Source organism: Canis lupus, chromosome 6 (assembly GCF_003254725.2).
Source record: "Canis lupus dingo isolate Sandy chromosome 6, ASM325472v2, whole genome shotgun sequence".
Taxonomy (NCBI): Eukaryota; Metazoa; Chordata; class Mammalia; order Carnivora; family Canidae; genus Canis; species Canis lupus.
This window is the reverse complement of record NC_064248.1, coordinates 68,270,479-68,285,269: the sequence shown is the minus strand read 5'-3', so window position 1 is coordinate 68,285,269 and position 14,791 is coordinate 68,270,479. Positions and strand designations below refer to the sequence as shown.

Below are 14,791 nucleotides of genomic sequence, written 5' to 3'. Positions count from 1 at the left end.
TGACATAAGAGTCTATACCTGACCCAGGTACTATTGGGTGAGGATTAGGATATTTTTTTGTGTGTGTTGATACTTGGTTGGCCTTATTTAGCTACAGAATGTTTAGGGCTACAGTTTGATTCTCATAGGAAATGAACTCTGAGGCAAAGAACCATTTCCCAAGGAATTTGTAAGATCCTGTTCTTTTGAGTGACAAGAAACCACTTTGGAATCCTTTACTAATGGATGGATTAAAGCTTTCAGAGATATTTTAAGCCTCAAAATATTAGACCATTATAATGGATGATCAGTTGTTTCTCTGATGACTAGTTCCTGTGCTTCTAGAGATAGCTTCAGTGAATAGAAAACCATACAATTTAATTCCAACTCTTACTGAGTACATCCTAGGTGTCGGTTTTTGAACTGGGTACTAGGGGAAAAAAAGGGGAAAAAGAAGAGGTGCATATAGGTATAGAAATGAATGCATAATTATCATACAGTGTGGTAAGTGATACAACTGGCTATGGACAGGGGGGCTCTGAAAGAACAGAGGGGGAGTAACTTGCTAATTCATCTTGGTAAAGTTGGAGAAAGTTTCATGGAGATGAGCCCATTTTTACTAGGGTGGATAGGAGTTTATCAGACAGGAAGGGGGAGTAGGAGTACAAAATAAAGTCCCATAAGCCACAGCTCAGAAGAGCGTGGTGGATTTGGGACAGGTGAGGCCTTCACAGCAAATTGGACAATAAGGTATTTGCAGGGGAGATGAGATTGTAGCTGACTTTAGATATATCATCAAGGAACCAACTAGGGAGTTTGTACTTTGTTGTGTAGATAATGAAGGTTTTGATAAGGGACATTTATCCTTCAACCACTAATATCATCAAAGCCAAATTAAGACATTTCCTTCTGATAATGGTCCATTAAGAAGACAAGAAAAACTTTTCTTTTCATTTGGGTTTTAGGCTTCGTTACATCCTCTCTTAATGCTGGTGGCATAATGGTCCCACGGTTCTTATGGTCCAGTGATTCTTAATTTTTCAGTTTCACTTTTTATTCATTTATGTCTTATTTGTGATTATAGCCAAGGTGTTTTCAAAGCCTTCTTGTTTGTTTATTATGCAGCTGTTGATTTGGAAGTCAAAACTGGTCTCAGTGATTAGACCAGTTCTAACATATAGCTGGGGCCATTTATGGGACTTATTCCACAAAATGATGTCTTTAACCTCATGAATGGTGAGAAAATAGATACAGGGGACCAAATCTACATTGTTATTGTTAACTCAATGGTAGTATAGACGGGAGTCATTTCCTTCAAAACCCTTACAAAATTCCATTACATTTTTGAAATATTTTAGCCAAGTTAAGGCTAGGGTGAAGGATGCAGAGAAGGGAATATGAGATAAGAAGAAATTGGTATTGTAGTTACCAAGCAGAAAAGTCTAAAAGTAACATTCCAGAACACTAACATTTCCATGTGCAAATTGTATTCTAAAAAATCTCGTATCTATAGTTGATCTGTACTTTAATTTTACATAAATAAACTTTAGGGTTTTTTTTTTTTCATTGAAACATACAAATGTGTGTTGGCTTTGAACTTACTATTCCCAGAAGTAAGAAAAGATCAGTTACCAGTAGCAATGTTTGTTCTCCCTTGGGTCATTCTATTTGTGCACATTTGACTTGCCATATAAGTTATCATTTTTGTAGTTCTAATGTCAATTTGAACTCAAAGGATCCAGATATCTACATCAATGTTTCCGCTACTCTTCATTTCTTTTTGTCAGTATTTTGGAAAATAACACCATTTTGTGGAAAGTGAAATGGATGCCATGTAGCCTTGCTAGTTCAGTTAAACAACTATAGGACCAAGAAAATAGCTGTATCAATGGATTTTGTTGTTTTGTTTGTTTTGCAGGTGACAATGGCCAACATTGGAATAAATGGAGATCATTCTCTGGAGACCTGTAAAACAATACTTTTTGCTCTCCGAATGGCAACGTGGAATCAAATCTTAGATCCTTGGGTGTACATTCTGCTGCGGAAGGCCGTCCTTAAGAATCTCTACAAACTTGCCAGACGCTGCTGTGGAGTGCATGTCATCAGCTTGCATGGGTGGGAGCTTAGCTCCATTAAAAATTCTCTAAAGGTTGCTGCTATTTCTGAGTCTCCAGTTACAGAGAAAATAAATCAGCAAGCACCTGGTTTAATAGGACAGTAAAGCAGTGTAGGTCTAGGACAAAATTCAGAAAAGATTTGTCAATATTTCAGTTAATTGGATAGGGATAGAAAGCCAAACTGGAAAATTCAGACCTCAGCAGTTAGTGTGGGGCCACTTTTGTCAGATCTGGCTGTTGAGATTTGCTAAATTCACTGTACAACTGTATCTTTTCACTTGTTTTTTGTCAACTGGAGGTAAACATGATGAGATAATGCCATGGAGTCCAACTGAAAAAAATTGGAGCTTATTTGTGTTATTCACGCTTTTGAATGAATGAAGCCTAAAGCATTTACTTGGCCTATTTGTCAAAGAACATCTTAATACTTACCTGCACAGTCAAATAGCTGTTTGGGGGTCACTGCTCTGCAACTGTTCCTTATAAACGAGGCTCAATGAAGTGGAGCACCCTCACTGTTGGGTCTGGTCTGTTATACTCCTCATTATGTAGCTTCAATCAGTAGATGTAGGGTCATGTCTCATGGGATTCACTGTGGCTTGTTATAATGACCTCCATGACACCAGATGTGGCTGTCAGGTTGCCTGACCTCACGAGCCTCTTCAAAATGAGCCTGTCCTTGTCATTTTGACAAATATAACTACTTGCATGTATTATTGTGAAGGTAAATTCTTGTTTGAAGGTTTTCTGTGTGAGTCATAGATTTGCACAGTTTTCAAATAATCTCCTTTTCCTGTGAAAATTCTAGTGCGCAGTAAATAATTTTTAGAGAAACACAGGCTCTATTTCAGCACATGTATAGGCTATTTGCATTATAGCAGTTCCTATGAAGCTCTGCCATGGATAATACAAACTAAACTTAAACCCCAGGGATGGTTACAAAGAATGTTGGCAAAGGACCTCTACTTGGACTTGTCATTTCTGTATCAGAGAACAAAAGAAACATAATCCATATGCAATATTTAAAAACTATCTGCAGCTAGTGTGTTTGTGCTTTCTATGCATGCACACACACACACATAAGCATATCAAAAATTTCTGTTGAAAGCTGGTTCATTAAATCTGTAGGATGGCATCTTCTAAAGCCTATGCTGTGTCAAGGGGAAAATTGGCAATTAGTTGGGTGCTTGGAGATCATTCTTATGGTTACCCAAGAGATCAGGGGATAAAGATCTCTCCTCAAATTTCCCAGTAACACTTTCGGCTTCTTTGCTTATTTGTATAATTCACCCCTCCCCTAAATTTTAGTAATCATTGAAAATGTCCTGGGGCTATCAGAACATAGGGTAGATAGTTCTGCTTCATAGTAAAGAAATGTATTTCTGTAAAAGAATTTTTGCCTTCCTTACCTGTGGTCCATTTAAAAATTAACCTTCTCTGTGAGACTGAGTTCATATTCTCCGGGAAATCTATGTGGTTCAACTAGACTTAAATTATTATATCCACAAATTTTTGCTTTTGACTAGAATTTACACTGGAAGTTGTTGAACTTCAGTGAATTTTGGTATATTCTTATGAATAAACTAAAAGAAATTAAGCAAATAGCTTCATTGAAGATGTAAAGGAAACCACTTTTTCCAGTGAATTTAAAAACAAGATACATGCACACACACAGAGGCACACGATATTCTTAATTTAAGACCAGTAAATGATGAATTACACAAGGTTTGGTTATTCTCATATATGGAACACATAGTATATGCTCAAAGAACACTTGCCAAATTGAATTACAGGTAAGAATATTTTTGATGCAAAATGAACATGGAATTGCAACAATTTTGTGCATTTTTATTTAAAATGACGATTACATATTGGTTATTTTGATATATATGTGTGTGTGTGTATGTATATTTGAATATCCAGTGTAGACACTTTAAAAAAAAAAAGCCATTGCAATTTGTGATTGCTGTTACATTACATGAATGTTCTCATGTGTTACAAGAGCACTTAAAGCCCAGAAATTATAGATGGTTTTGAGCAGACATTTATTTCCCAGAGTTAAGAGTGTTGGTGTCCTGGAAGCTGAGGCACAAGGAACCACAGCTTCATCCTTCCTCCTCATGCTGGATAGGATGCTACAGCAAACACTTCCATGCATTGTGACCCAGGAGAGGCGTGCAGAGAAACTCTCGTTCAGGGTTCCAGGCCTCTTCTCCGTAAGGCTTCTAAGTAGATGGCATCACGGTTGCTCTATTGCTGTGATGTCACCTAGGCCACGTGTATCTATATTGAGGAGCTACTGTGACATTACCATATATGGGAGTGCATGGGTGTGTAAGGTGTTAGGGAATGACAGAGAGTCACTCTCTGCATATCCTGGAAGGATTATCTTTATTAGCTGAGTACAGGTGTAGGGTAATGAAGTTGGTTTTAGAATGAGGTCAAACTCGAGTAGTAGACACTAAAAACTGAAAAAAAAATGTAGTGAAAGAATATGTGTTGACATTGTGTTAGGCCTTTTGTCCAAGGAAAATGAAATAAAGTGAACACAACAATATGCATATATTTGACTTCAGAACTTTGTTTCTATTATTATATACATTTCACTGTAGTTTGGCATCTTATTATATGTTGAATAATAGAATGTAGCATCCATCAACAACTTTCATGTGAGCATTCCAAGTGAAAGTACATTTGTGCAGTTACTGGAAAGAAATTGTACAAATAGTGTTCAGCAGGTTAACCAATTCTGAAACTCTAAGCTCTGTTTTAAAATTTATAATCAGACCCTCAGAGCAACTGAAATTCCCTTCTCACTGGGTAAAGTAGTATCTAAGCAACTTCACATAGTATTTGATCATGTTATTCCTGGGGAATTTTATTATTCGGGGCAAATGACTGGCAAGTGACAGGTTTTTTTCTTTTGTTAGTGAATTTAAAAATGACAGAAAAAGCCAATGGCATATGGTTTTTATGATCATGGATACCAAGACAGATAATGCAGACTCATAGTTAGTTGTAGGTGCATCCCATTGCATCCCACTTGTCAATGAGGATTTAAGTAAGTGACAGAAATAGTCTAATTTTTTCCCCAAGGGTTGAATGTTGCTAATTATTTGTATTGCTGAAGTGCAAATTACCTAAAAGTTAACATGTACACACACACACACACACACACAGAAATATATCTGTCTTATTCAATAAATGGTCTTTTTTGTGCACTTTCAGTCTTTAAAAGAAAAACCGGTCTTACTTTTGCTCTAATCTGAATTTAGAGCCCAGATAAAAGCACTTGCTAAACACCTAGAAACAACTTTTTTGTGAAACTTGCTGCTAACTTCACCTGTATCACCATCATTGCTCCAAATTAATAAACTAAGGTCAGGATATGAAAGATGGGAATGTACATCATCTTACTTCTTCATTTGGGTGTCAGACTATTTTACCATGTGGCAAATAATGTTGGACTTCAACTTGTTACTGAGATATTTCAACAGTAGATGTTATGTGAATAAATGTATTTTGTGTCCTTCGTACTTGCTGGACTATATGAGATTGAACAGTAATATGTATATTTTGTTGCTTGTATTAGTGTGCAACTCATGTAATTCTAGTGTTTTGACTAGTTTAAAACTTCAAACAAATGATTTATAATAAACTTGGACTAGTGTTTATCAAGAGTGGCTATTTTTAGGAAGGTCATATGAAGCTTGAAACTTTTGAACCTAAACTTCCGTTTTATCTATCCAATGGGAAGAATTTCAAATTCTTTTTATTACCTTTTTTTTTGTGGTCCACCTAGGCAGGGTCATAGATTTGGATGAGAATCTGATAATTTTCAAAACACACTGGCCTAGGCATGTCAGGATAGCAGAGAAATGTCTGTGATAACAAATGACCCCCCAAAAAACTTTGTGCCATAACCCTCAAAGATTTATATCTCACCTATGGCTCCTGCCCACTCAGAAGGGAAGCTCTGTTCATTTTAATCACTCAGAGACCTCAGGTGACAAAGCAGCCACCATCTTATATGTTGCTGTTTGCCTTGCTTCAGGGAAGAAAAAGCATATTGAACCATGAACTGGCTCTTGGAGCTTTCACCTAGGGGTAACGCCTGTTACTTTTGCTCACACATCTCTGGCCAAAGCCAGTGATCACCCTACTACCTTCAAGGAAGCAAGTTAGTGCAATACTATGATGTGGCCTGGAGGGGAACCGAAAATAAGTGGTGGACAGCATGAATGATTTCCATCTCAGGTCACATTTTTCATTCTTGTCATTCTAACATATTTCAAACTAGAACTTTTTAAAAAGGTCATCTATTTAAGAAAATCATGGAATGAAAGCATTTAGGATTCATTCTTCCAAGTAGCTTGTAATCTATAAAGATAAGGTGGAATGAATGCCATATTTGTGGTTTGCAATAAATGGAAATTTTATTTTATTTTAAAGATTTTACTTATTTGAGACAGGGAGGGGGTGAGCAGGAGAGAGCGCATGAATGGGGCAGAGAGAGAGGGAGAAGCAGACTCTGCTGAGCAGGGAGCCTGATGCAGGACTCGATCCCGGAACCCCGAGATCATGATGTGAGCTGAAGGCAGGTGCTTAACCGACTGAGTCATCTGGTTGCCCCAATAAAAATTTTAGAAGATAAAAAACCACTATAGAATAAAGTAGTGAAAAAAATTTTTTTTTAATTTGAGAGAGAGCGAGAACATGTGCATACAAGAGTTGGGGGGTTGAGGTGAGAGGGACAAAGGGAGAGAATCCCAAGCAGATTGCTCCCAGCCAGAGCCCACAGAGCCCTCGATCTCACAACCTTGAGATCATGACCTGAGTTGAAACCAAGAGTTGGATGCTTAACTGACTGTGCCCCCGAGGGACCCTGAAAATACCATTATATATCCTTATTCATAGCAAAGTAGAGGCAGGATTGCTAAAATTTAAAGGAACTGTATTTTGGATTTGAAGTGTACTTCACACTTCACATCTCCACTTACAAAAGCGTGTAAACTCTTACAGTTTTGTATTTAGTAACATTTGAATTCTTTCTTAATATCTGATTGGTAAAACCCCAAATTAACAAAATGCCTTCTGTTGCTGTAGTGCTAACTTTCCTACCTTAAATAAGGCAATCCTATGCTAGTATACACCTAAATCATTTTAGTTGAGAAAAAAAAAATGAGATTCTACTAGACATACATACAATGTATACATGTGTTGTAAAACTTTTGTTTTTCAAAAACCCGTGTTGGTACATGCAGAGTATTCTTTTTTTTTTTTAAGAAAAAAATTTTATTTATTCATGAGAGACAGAGAGAGGAGAGAGGCAGAGACACAGGCAGAGGGAGAAGCAGGCTCCATGCAGGGAGCCCGATGTGAGACTCGATCCCGGGTCTCCAGGATCACGCCCCGACCAGAAGGCAGATGCTTAACCACTGAGCTACCCAGGTGTCCCCAGAGTATTCTTTTTAGCAACTAAACACTCTTACCTAATACAAGTGTACTATAATTTAAATGACAATTTTCCTATTGAAGGAGGATTGTTTTTGTTTTCAGTCATTTCCCTCTTTCCAATTAGGCTGTTTCAATAGGCACATCCTTGTCCTTTTTTGTGTTCTGTGGGATTGCGGGGCTACAGGCCTGTACATTTTCAATATCCAGAGAAACTGCCACATTGTGACATGTGTACTCTCATTCTTTTCTTAAGAAAAGGCTCTATTTCTGACACTACCTGCTGTTTATTTCAGCAATCTTTTTATTGTCACCCGTGTGATTGGCAAAAATAAATCATACTTCATGCTTTGTTATGTTACTCGTACTTCCCATTGCTAATGAAGCTGAGCATCTTTTCATACCTTTATTAGTCATTTCCACTTCCTCTCTAAATTTTCTGTTCCTGACCTTTATCTATTTTTAATGTCAATTTTTTTCTTACCGACTTGCAGGAGGATTGTGTATATTAAGGATATTGTCTTAGTCAGCTTGGGCTGCTATCACAAAATACCACGGACCGGGTGCATAAGCAAGAGAAATTGATTCCTCACAGTTCTGGAGGCTGAGAAGTCCAAGCCAATTAGGTACCTGATGAGAGCTCTCTTCCTAGCCATCTTCTTGCAGTTTCCTTACATGGTGGTGGTAGGGGGGAGATAGCAGGGAGGGGGGGTGTGGAGGAGAGAGGAGAGAGGAGAGAGAAAGAGAGATCTGGTCCCAAAGGCACAAATCTCATGAAGATCCCACCCCTCACGACCTCATCTAAACCTAGTTACCTCCCAAATGTCCTATCTTCAAAGATCATCACACTGAGGAATAGGGCTTAAACACATAAATTTTGAGAGGGGACACAATTCAGTCCATACCAGACTTTATTTTTCATGAATGTTTCAAATATTTTTCTCCCAAGGCTGCCATTTTTTTCTGCGTTGAAGATATCTTTCACCATACTAGAGTTTTATATTTTTTTTACTTAGGCGACACTAACCTTTCATGGATTCTTTGTTTTGTTTCATGTTTAGAAAGACTTTCTGTTCTCAAAGATTATGAATATATTCCCCTATGTCATTTTTTATAGTTAGAATTTTTTTTTATCTTTAGATTTTGTATTTTTCATGGAATTTATTTATTTATTTATTTTTGTGCCATGTAAGTTAGGAACCTTTTTTTTTTTTTTTTTTAATGCCAAATGTATAACCAATAGACCCAACATCATGACGAAATTTTAGAAAAAAAATATTTTCAGTTCTATTCTTGGAGTGTTATCTGGGGTACATTTCACTAGGCTTTTTGACCTGGGCTCTATTACTAATTCAGGTCTAGACCACACAATAATGAAAGTAATACTACCCTTAGGATTCAACAATGACCCTAAGACCTAAGATCAAGTAGGACATGGGCTTTGAATTGCTTTTTTTAATAAAGAAATCTTATGTGTAGGCCACATAATTTTATGTAATGCTATTTCCCTTTTTACCAGACGTCTGCTGTGACCAACAGTTTCCAGATGGCTACGTGTGTTAATTAGGAGGTGTGTTAGTGTGCTAGGGCTGCTGCAACGAAGTACCACAGACTGGGTGGCTTAAAAAACAGAGATGTATTTCCTCACAATTCTGGAGGCTATAAATCTGAGATGAAGATGTTGGTAAGGTTGATTTCTCCTGAGGCCTGTCTCCCTGTCTTGGAGGTGGTTGTCTTCTCCTTGTGTCTTCACATGGCCTTTCGTCAGTACCTAATCTCCTCTTCTTATAAGGACACCGGATTATTGGACGAGGGCCCTCCCTAGTGACCTCATTTAACCTTTAATTGGTCCTTTAGAAGCCCTATCTCTAAATCCAGTAGCCTTCAGTGGAACTGGGAGATTAGGACTTGAACATATTAATTTTGGAGGGACACAATACAGCCCTAACAAGAGTGTAGTCTGAGATATTGAGATAAAGTTACAGTAACTGGCCCACGCAGGGATTGAGCTTGTTATTACAGGTATATTATGCAGTGGCTCTCAAATGTTAGTATGCATTTGTTTTACATGAGACTTGCTAAATGAGATTGCTGGGCTCCACCCCAGTGACTGATTCAGTCAGTCTTAAGGGCCAGAAAATTTATATTTCTAACAAGGTCTCAGGGAAGGTCCCAGGCACTGCTGATCTGAAGGACACACTTTGAGAACCGCTGACTTAATCAACTATGCTAACCAGTCACAGATGGCCTGATATGAAACACACAAAGAACAGGGAAGCTTTTCGGCAATGAGAGATTGTAACATTATTTTATTTTATTTTTATTTTTTTTAAATATTTAATTTATTTATTCATGAGAGATACAGAGAGAGAGAAGCAGAGACACGGGCAGAGGGAGAAGCAGGCTCCATGCAGGGAGCCCGATGTGGGACTCGATCCCGGGACTCCAGGATCATGCCCTGAGCCGAAGGCAGATGCTCAATCACTGAGCCACCCACGCATCCCTGTAGCACTATTTTAGTGCTAGCAACTTGGTTTCTTTTCTAAGGACAGTTTTTGCTCCAACCTGAAACAAATTGGACCTAAAAAAATGTCAGAGCTATGCAGGAAGAAGATAGAAGAATGCAGGATGCTATAGACTGACAGTAAGAGTCACATTGAAAAAGACAAAGCAAACCTAAGTGAGGCCATAGTTAGGCTGGTCATATATCTCTTATTGGTGTCAGGAAGACTTTTCTGTCATATAGATAGACAAATTCCCATAGTAGTCTGGAAATATAGCTTACATTTTATCACTAAACAAAAACCTCTTTTTTTTTTTAAAGAAAAACAAGGCTATTTGCATTAATTTTATGTTTTCTTCCCTTCCTCTTCCAATGTTTATAATCTTCTTTGATCTTTATATTTTCCACTCTTATTTGAGCCCAGTTGGTCTTTTTTTTATTTTTTTTTAAATTTTTATTTATTTATGATAGTCATCACACACACAGAGAGAGAGAGAGAGAGTCAGAGACATAGGCAGAGGGAGAAGCAGGCTCCATACACCGGGAGCCCGACGTGGGATTCGATCCGGAGTCTCCAGGATCGCGCCCTGGGCCAAAGGCAGGCGCCAAACCGCTGCGCCACCCAGGGATCCCGAGCCCAGTTGGTCTTAAAATAATTTCCTACTTCAGGGGAATACATCTTGAGTCAGTTGTTGGCTTTCAAGAGGAAAGGGGACGATTGAAACTTTTTCAGTTTCCAAATAAAACACAATACTTCTACTTTTGGGACAAGTAGATTTTTATAGTGGACTATACTCAGAACAATTAAAATGACAGTAGAGAATAAATGGACCCAAACTAAGTAAAAATACTTGAGCTGAAAAAAATCTCATTCTAAAGACATTAAAATACAGCATCTTTTGTAGAAATTCAAGGAAATGGTATTTCTAAAGTCCGGGGAATGGGGGATGGGGAGAGCTACAGAAGAAAAAACCTAGGTTGAAGTTTTCAAGAGATGGTTCCATTCAGAAAAATTCTCCTTCTTATAGAAGAGTATGTCATTGGTCTCTGGGAGACTCACAAAGAATATCAAACATACATGCAGATAAAAATGTTTTAAGTAGTTATTTAAATATATCATTCTGAGATCTCAAAGTAAAGTATACCAATTTGTGAAATTTCAACTATTAGAAGAATTGAAAACAGCAACAGGATATAGTTTCCTGATGATTGTCAGATTTGTCATCACTTACGATTATGGTTTTATAAGATTAGTGATTTCCTCAGAGCAATAGTCAAAAGAAAATGCAAAACAGAGAGCTCAAAATGTTCTGAGAATTAAAGAAGCTAAAATTAGAAGTACTACATAGCTATTTGCTTTCTAAATTGTGGTTAGGCAAATATTAAGATTGTCCTTTAGTGATGCTTCTAGTGGTGCCTTAAAAAACAATGGCATTTCCCATGAGGTCAAATTCTCCAGAAGATCTAGCTATAGCCCTTTGGATTTTACCCTTTTTCTGATTTGTGGCACACATTTCCCGAGCCCTTATTAATGGCACTAATAAGCAACTTGTAATCATTGGGAGGAATCTTCTATGAAGAACCCCATGTGCCAAGGTTTTGAGGTGAAGAGGATCTGGCTTTGTGTGGTGGCTGTGGTTTCGGGCTACAATAAACAGGTTTCAACTGATTTCCATTTCCTACATTCCCTAACCATGTTAGCCCATCCTTCAGGCCTGTGAAGGTAGGTTGTTGGTCCTCTACTGGTTTAAGCCCATCACTGCTTACATCCAACTAAAATATAAGTGTATTTTGGACCAGTTTGCCTTTACATGTGAAGGGACCCCATTGTGGATTGGGATTTAATCCAGAATGGAGGCAGCAGTTCATTTTGACCTAATGAAGCATTATCAAGACTTAGCCCATGGGCTGGCATTGCTGCCATTCACTTATACATGTGTTTAGGAACTTTCATGAGTAATCATGGAGTGGGATTAAGAGGGAGACAATTTTAGTATCTCTAGCCTCAGAAGAAAAATCTCTGCAGATCTCAAGAATAGAAGATTCTCTACCATCACATTGCAACATTGCTCCTGGAAATACTTCAACTCTCATAAGCATTACCAGTAATTCTTTACAAGATTCTAACCACCCTCTGAAATTCAACATTTCAACTAATGCTGAGAAAGTTTTGCAAGTAGGTAAGAGTGTCATTATTAAATTTGTAACTCTTACTACCATCTGAGCAAAAGCTTGTGGTTTAACCTTCACTTGCAAATGACACATTTTCTTTATGGAATAGAAGTCATTCTTTGCTCTGATGATTAAGAGATGGCACATGGCTGTTGAGTCCCAACATGTAAGCTTATTGATTTTGCTCTTCATTGCAATTGCCACTCCAAGTCAAGCATTATCATTTTTTCCTGATGTGTAGCTGCCTAGCTGTTTTCTTTTTTACCACTTTGTTTCCCAAAGGGTCACCACTTTGTCTCTTCATATTGAATTTGAAATTTTCTTCCTAAAAAATAATTATGACTATTTTGCCTACTGCTTTCCAATTATTCCTTTTCTTATTGCCTTAAAAAATCAGGTCCAAACTAGTTAGTGTGACAAGCAGCTCTTCATTGTCTTGTCTGTAGTGGATCTTTGCTTGAGAGTCTGGGCAGCCTACTCTCCTCCCTTCTCTAAATCTCCATCATTATCAGGGGTACTTACTTGCCAATAACTATAGTATACCTTAAGACTAACTGGATTTCACCATGAGTAGGCTTCTTTGTCAAGTTGTGAAACCCGGATTCTCTTGAGTGGAATTTTTAGATTCATGGAGTCTATCAATTACCTAATTTGATCCTTATTGTGGTACTATTGTTCCATTATATTATTATATTATTTTAGATAAAGACAATCTATAACTTGAAGAAGCTATTTGCTTAAAAGCACATAAAGAGGCTTAAAACACTAGTCTCTTAAAAATCTAGTTTACATGGCTGCCATGAAAAAATTTTAAATGTGGATGTATAATTAGAGTTGAATGAATTACCTAATTTGTAATCCTGGACATTAGAATTATTAGCAAGAATTCCATTTGTCTAATGTTATTTAACAGTGATTAAAGGAACATGAGCAGACATTTCTCCAAAGAAGACATCCAGATGGCCAACAGACACTTGAAAAGATGCTCAACATCACTCATCATCAGGGGGATGTAAATCAAAACCACAATGAGATATCCCTCAAACTTGTCAGAATGCCAAAAATAAAAAACACAAGAAGCAACAAGTGTTGGTAAGGATGTGGAGAAAAAGGAACCCTATTACATTGCTGGTAAGTATACAAACTGGTGTAACCACTGAGGAACTAGTATGGAGGTTCCTCAAAAAGTTAAAAAATAGAGCTACTCTATGATCCAGGAATTTAACTATTGGGTATTTACCCAAAGAAGATTTAGTAATCACTAATTCAGAGGGATACATGCACCATTATGTTTATAGCAGCACTACCTGCAGTAGCCAAGATATGGAAGCAACCCACATACCCACTGATTGATGAATGAATAAAGAAGATGTGTATATATGCAAAGGAATTTTACTCAGCCATAGAAAGAATAAAACCTTGCCATTTGACATGACATGCATGGAACTAGAGAGCATGTGCTAAGTGAAATAAGTCCATCAGAGAAAGACAAATAGCATATGATTTCGCTCATATGTGGAATTTAAGAAACAAAACAAATACTGTACACCTGAAACGAATATAACACTGTATGTGAACTAACTGGAATTAAAATAAAAACTTAAAATAAAAAATTTAAAAAATAGTAAAACAATTTTATGTTTAGTATATCTACCTTAATACTACTTAATACCACTCATTAAGTTTTTTGTTTTGGGGTGCCTGGGTGGCTCAGTCAGTCGAGTGTTTGAGTCTTGGTTTTAGCCCAAGTCATGAGATTGAGCCCTGTGTCCGGTTTCACGCTCAGTAGGAGGTCAGCTTGAGGATTCTCTGTGGCCCTCTTGCTCTGCACCTTCCCCTGCCCACATGAGCACAAGCATATTCTCTCCCTCTTTCTAAGATAAAGAAATAAATCCTTAAAAAAAGAAATCCCCCCCCAGAATTATGCCTAACCATTTTTAATCTTGATTGCAAGTATATTTAATAAATGAATAATCAGGGTGAATGTAATTTTTTTAAAGAATTTATTTATTTATTTATTTATTTATTTATTTATTTATTCATGAGAGACACACAGAGAGAGAGAGAGAGAGGCAGAGACACAGGCAGAGGGAGCAGCAGGCTCCATGCAGGGAGCCCGATGTGGGACTCAATCCCAGGTCTCCAGGATCACACCCAGGGCAGAAGGCAGCGCCAAACCATTGAGCCACCCGGGCTGCCCTGAATGTAATTTTTTAAAAGAAATATTTATTTCCAGTTGACAATTGGCTTTAAAAAATTGAGGGGCAATACAGTCATTTGACATTTCTTATGCCCATATATTTCTGCACCAGTTGCAAAAGACTAGCTGGGAAAGGAGGAACATATGTGTGCACAGCACAGAGAAGTGGGAAATACATTTTTGAATATACTCTATTCCAGTCATTGTACTTGATACACATTTCTGAATCCTCGAGAAACCCCATGAGAGGTGTATTCTTATCATTATTTTACAGTAAAGAAAAAGCACTTTGCAGATTTTTAAAACCATACTATTAAATTTTAAGTGCTGTAGAGGATTCTGTTAAAAACAAAACAAAACAAAAAC

The 14,791-nt window shown here is 37.5% G+C and overlaps 1 protein-coding gene across 2 annotated transcripts in view; it reads left to right on the top strand.

The window, feature by feature from the left end:
- Positions 1-5,770, top strand: part of PTGFR (prostaglandin F receptor) — a 43,684-nt gene extending 37,914 nt beyond the window's left edge. For both annotated transcript variants that reach the window (XM_025417890.3, XM_025417891.3), the window contains exon 3: positions 1,898-5,770. In XM_025417890.3, the coding sequence (XP_025273675.1) occupies positions 1,898-2,200 (303 nt within the window). In that variant the 3' untranslated portion in view covers positions 2,201-5,770. The remainder of the gene's footprint in view (positions 1-1,897) is intronic.
- The last annotated feature ends 9,021 nt before the right edge of the window (positions 5,771-14,791 follow it).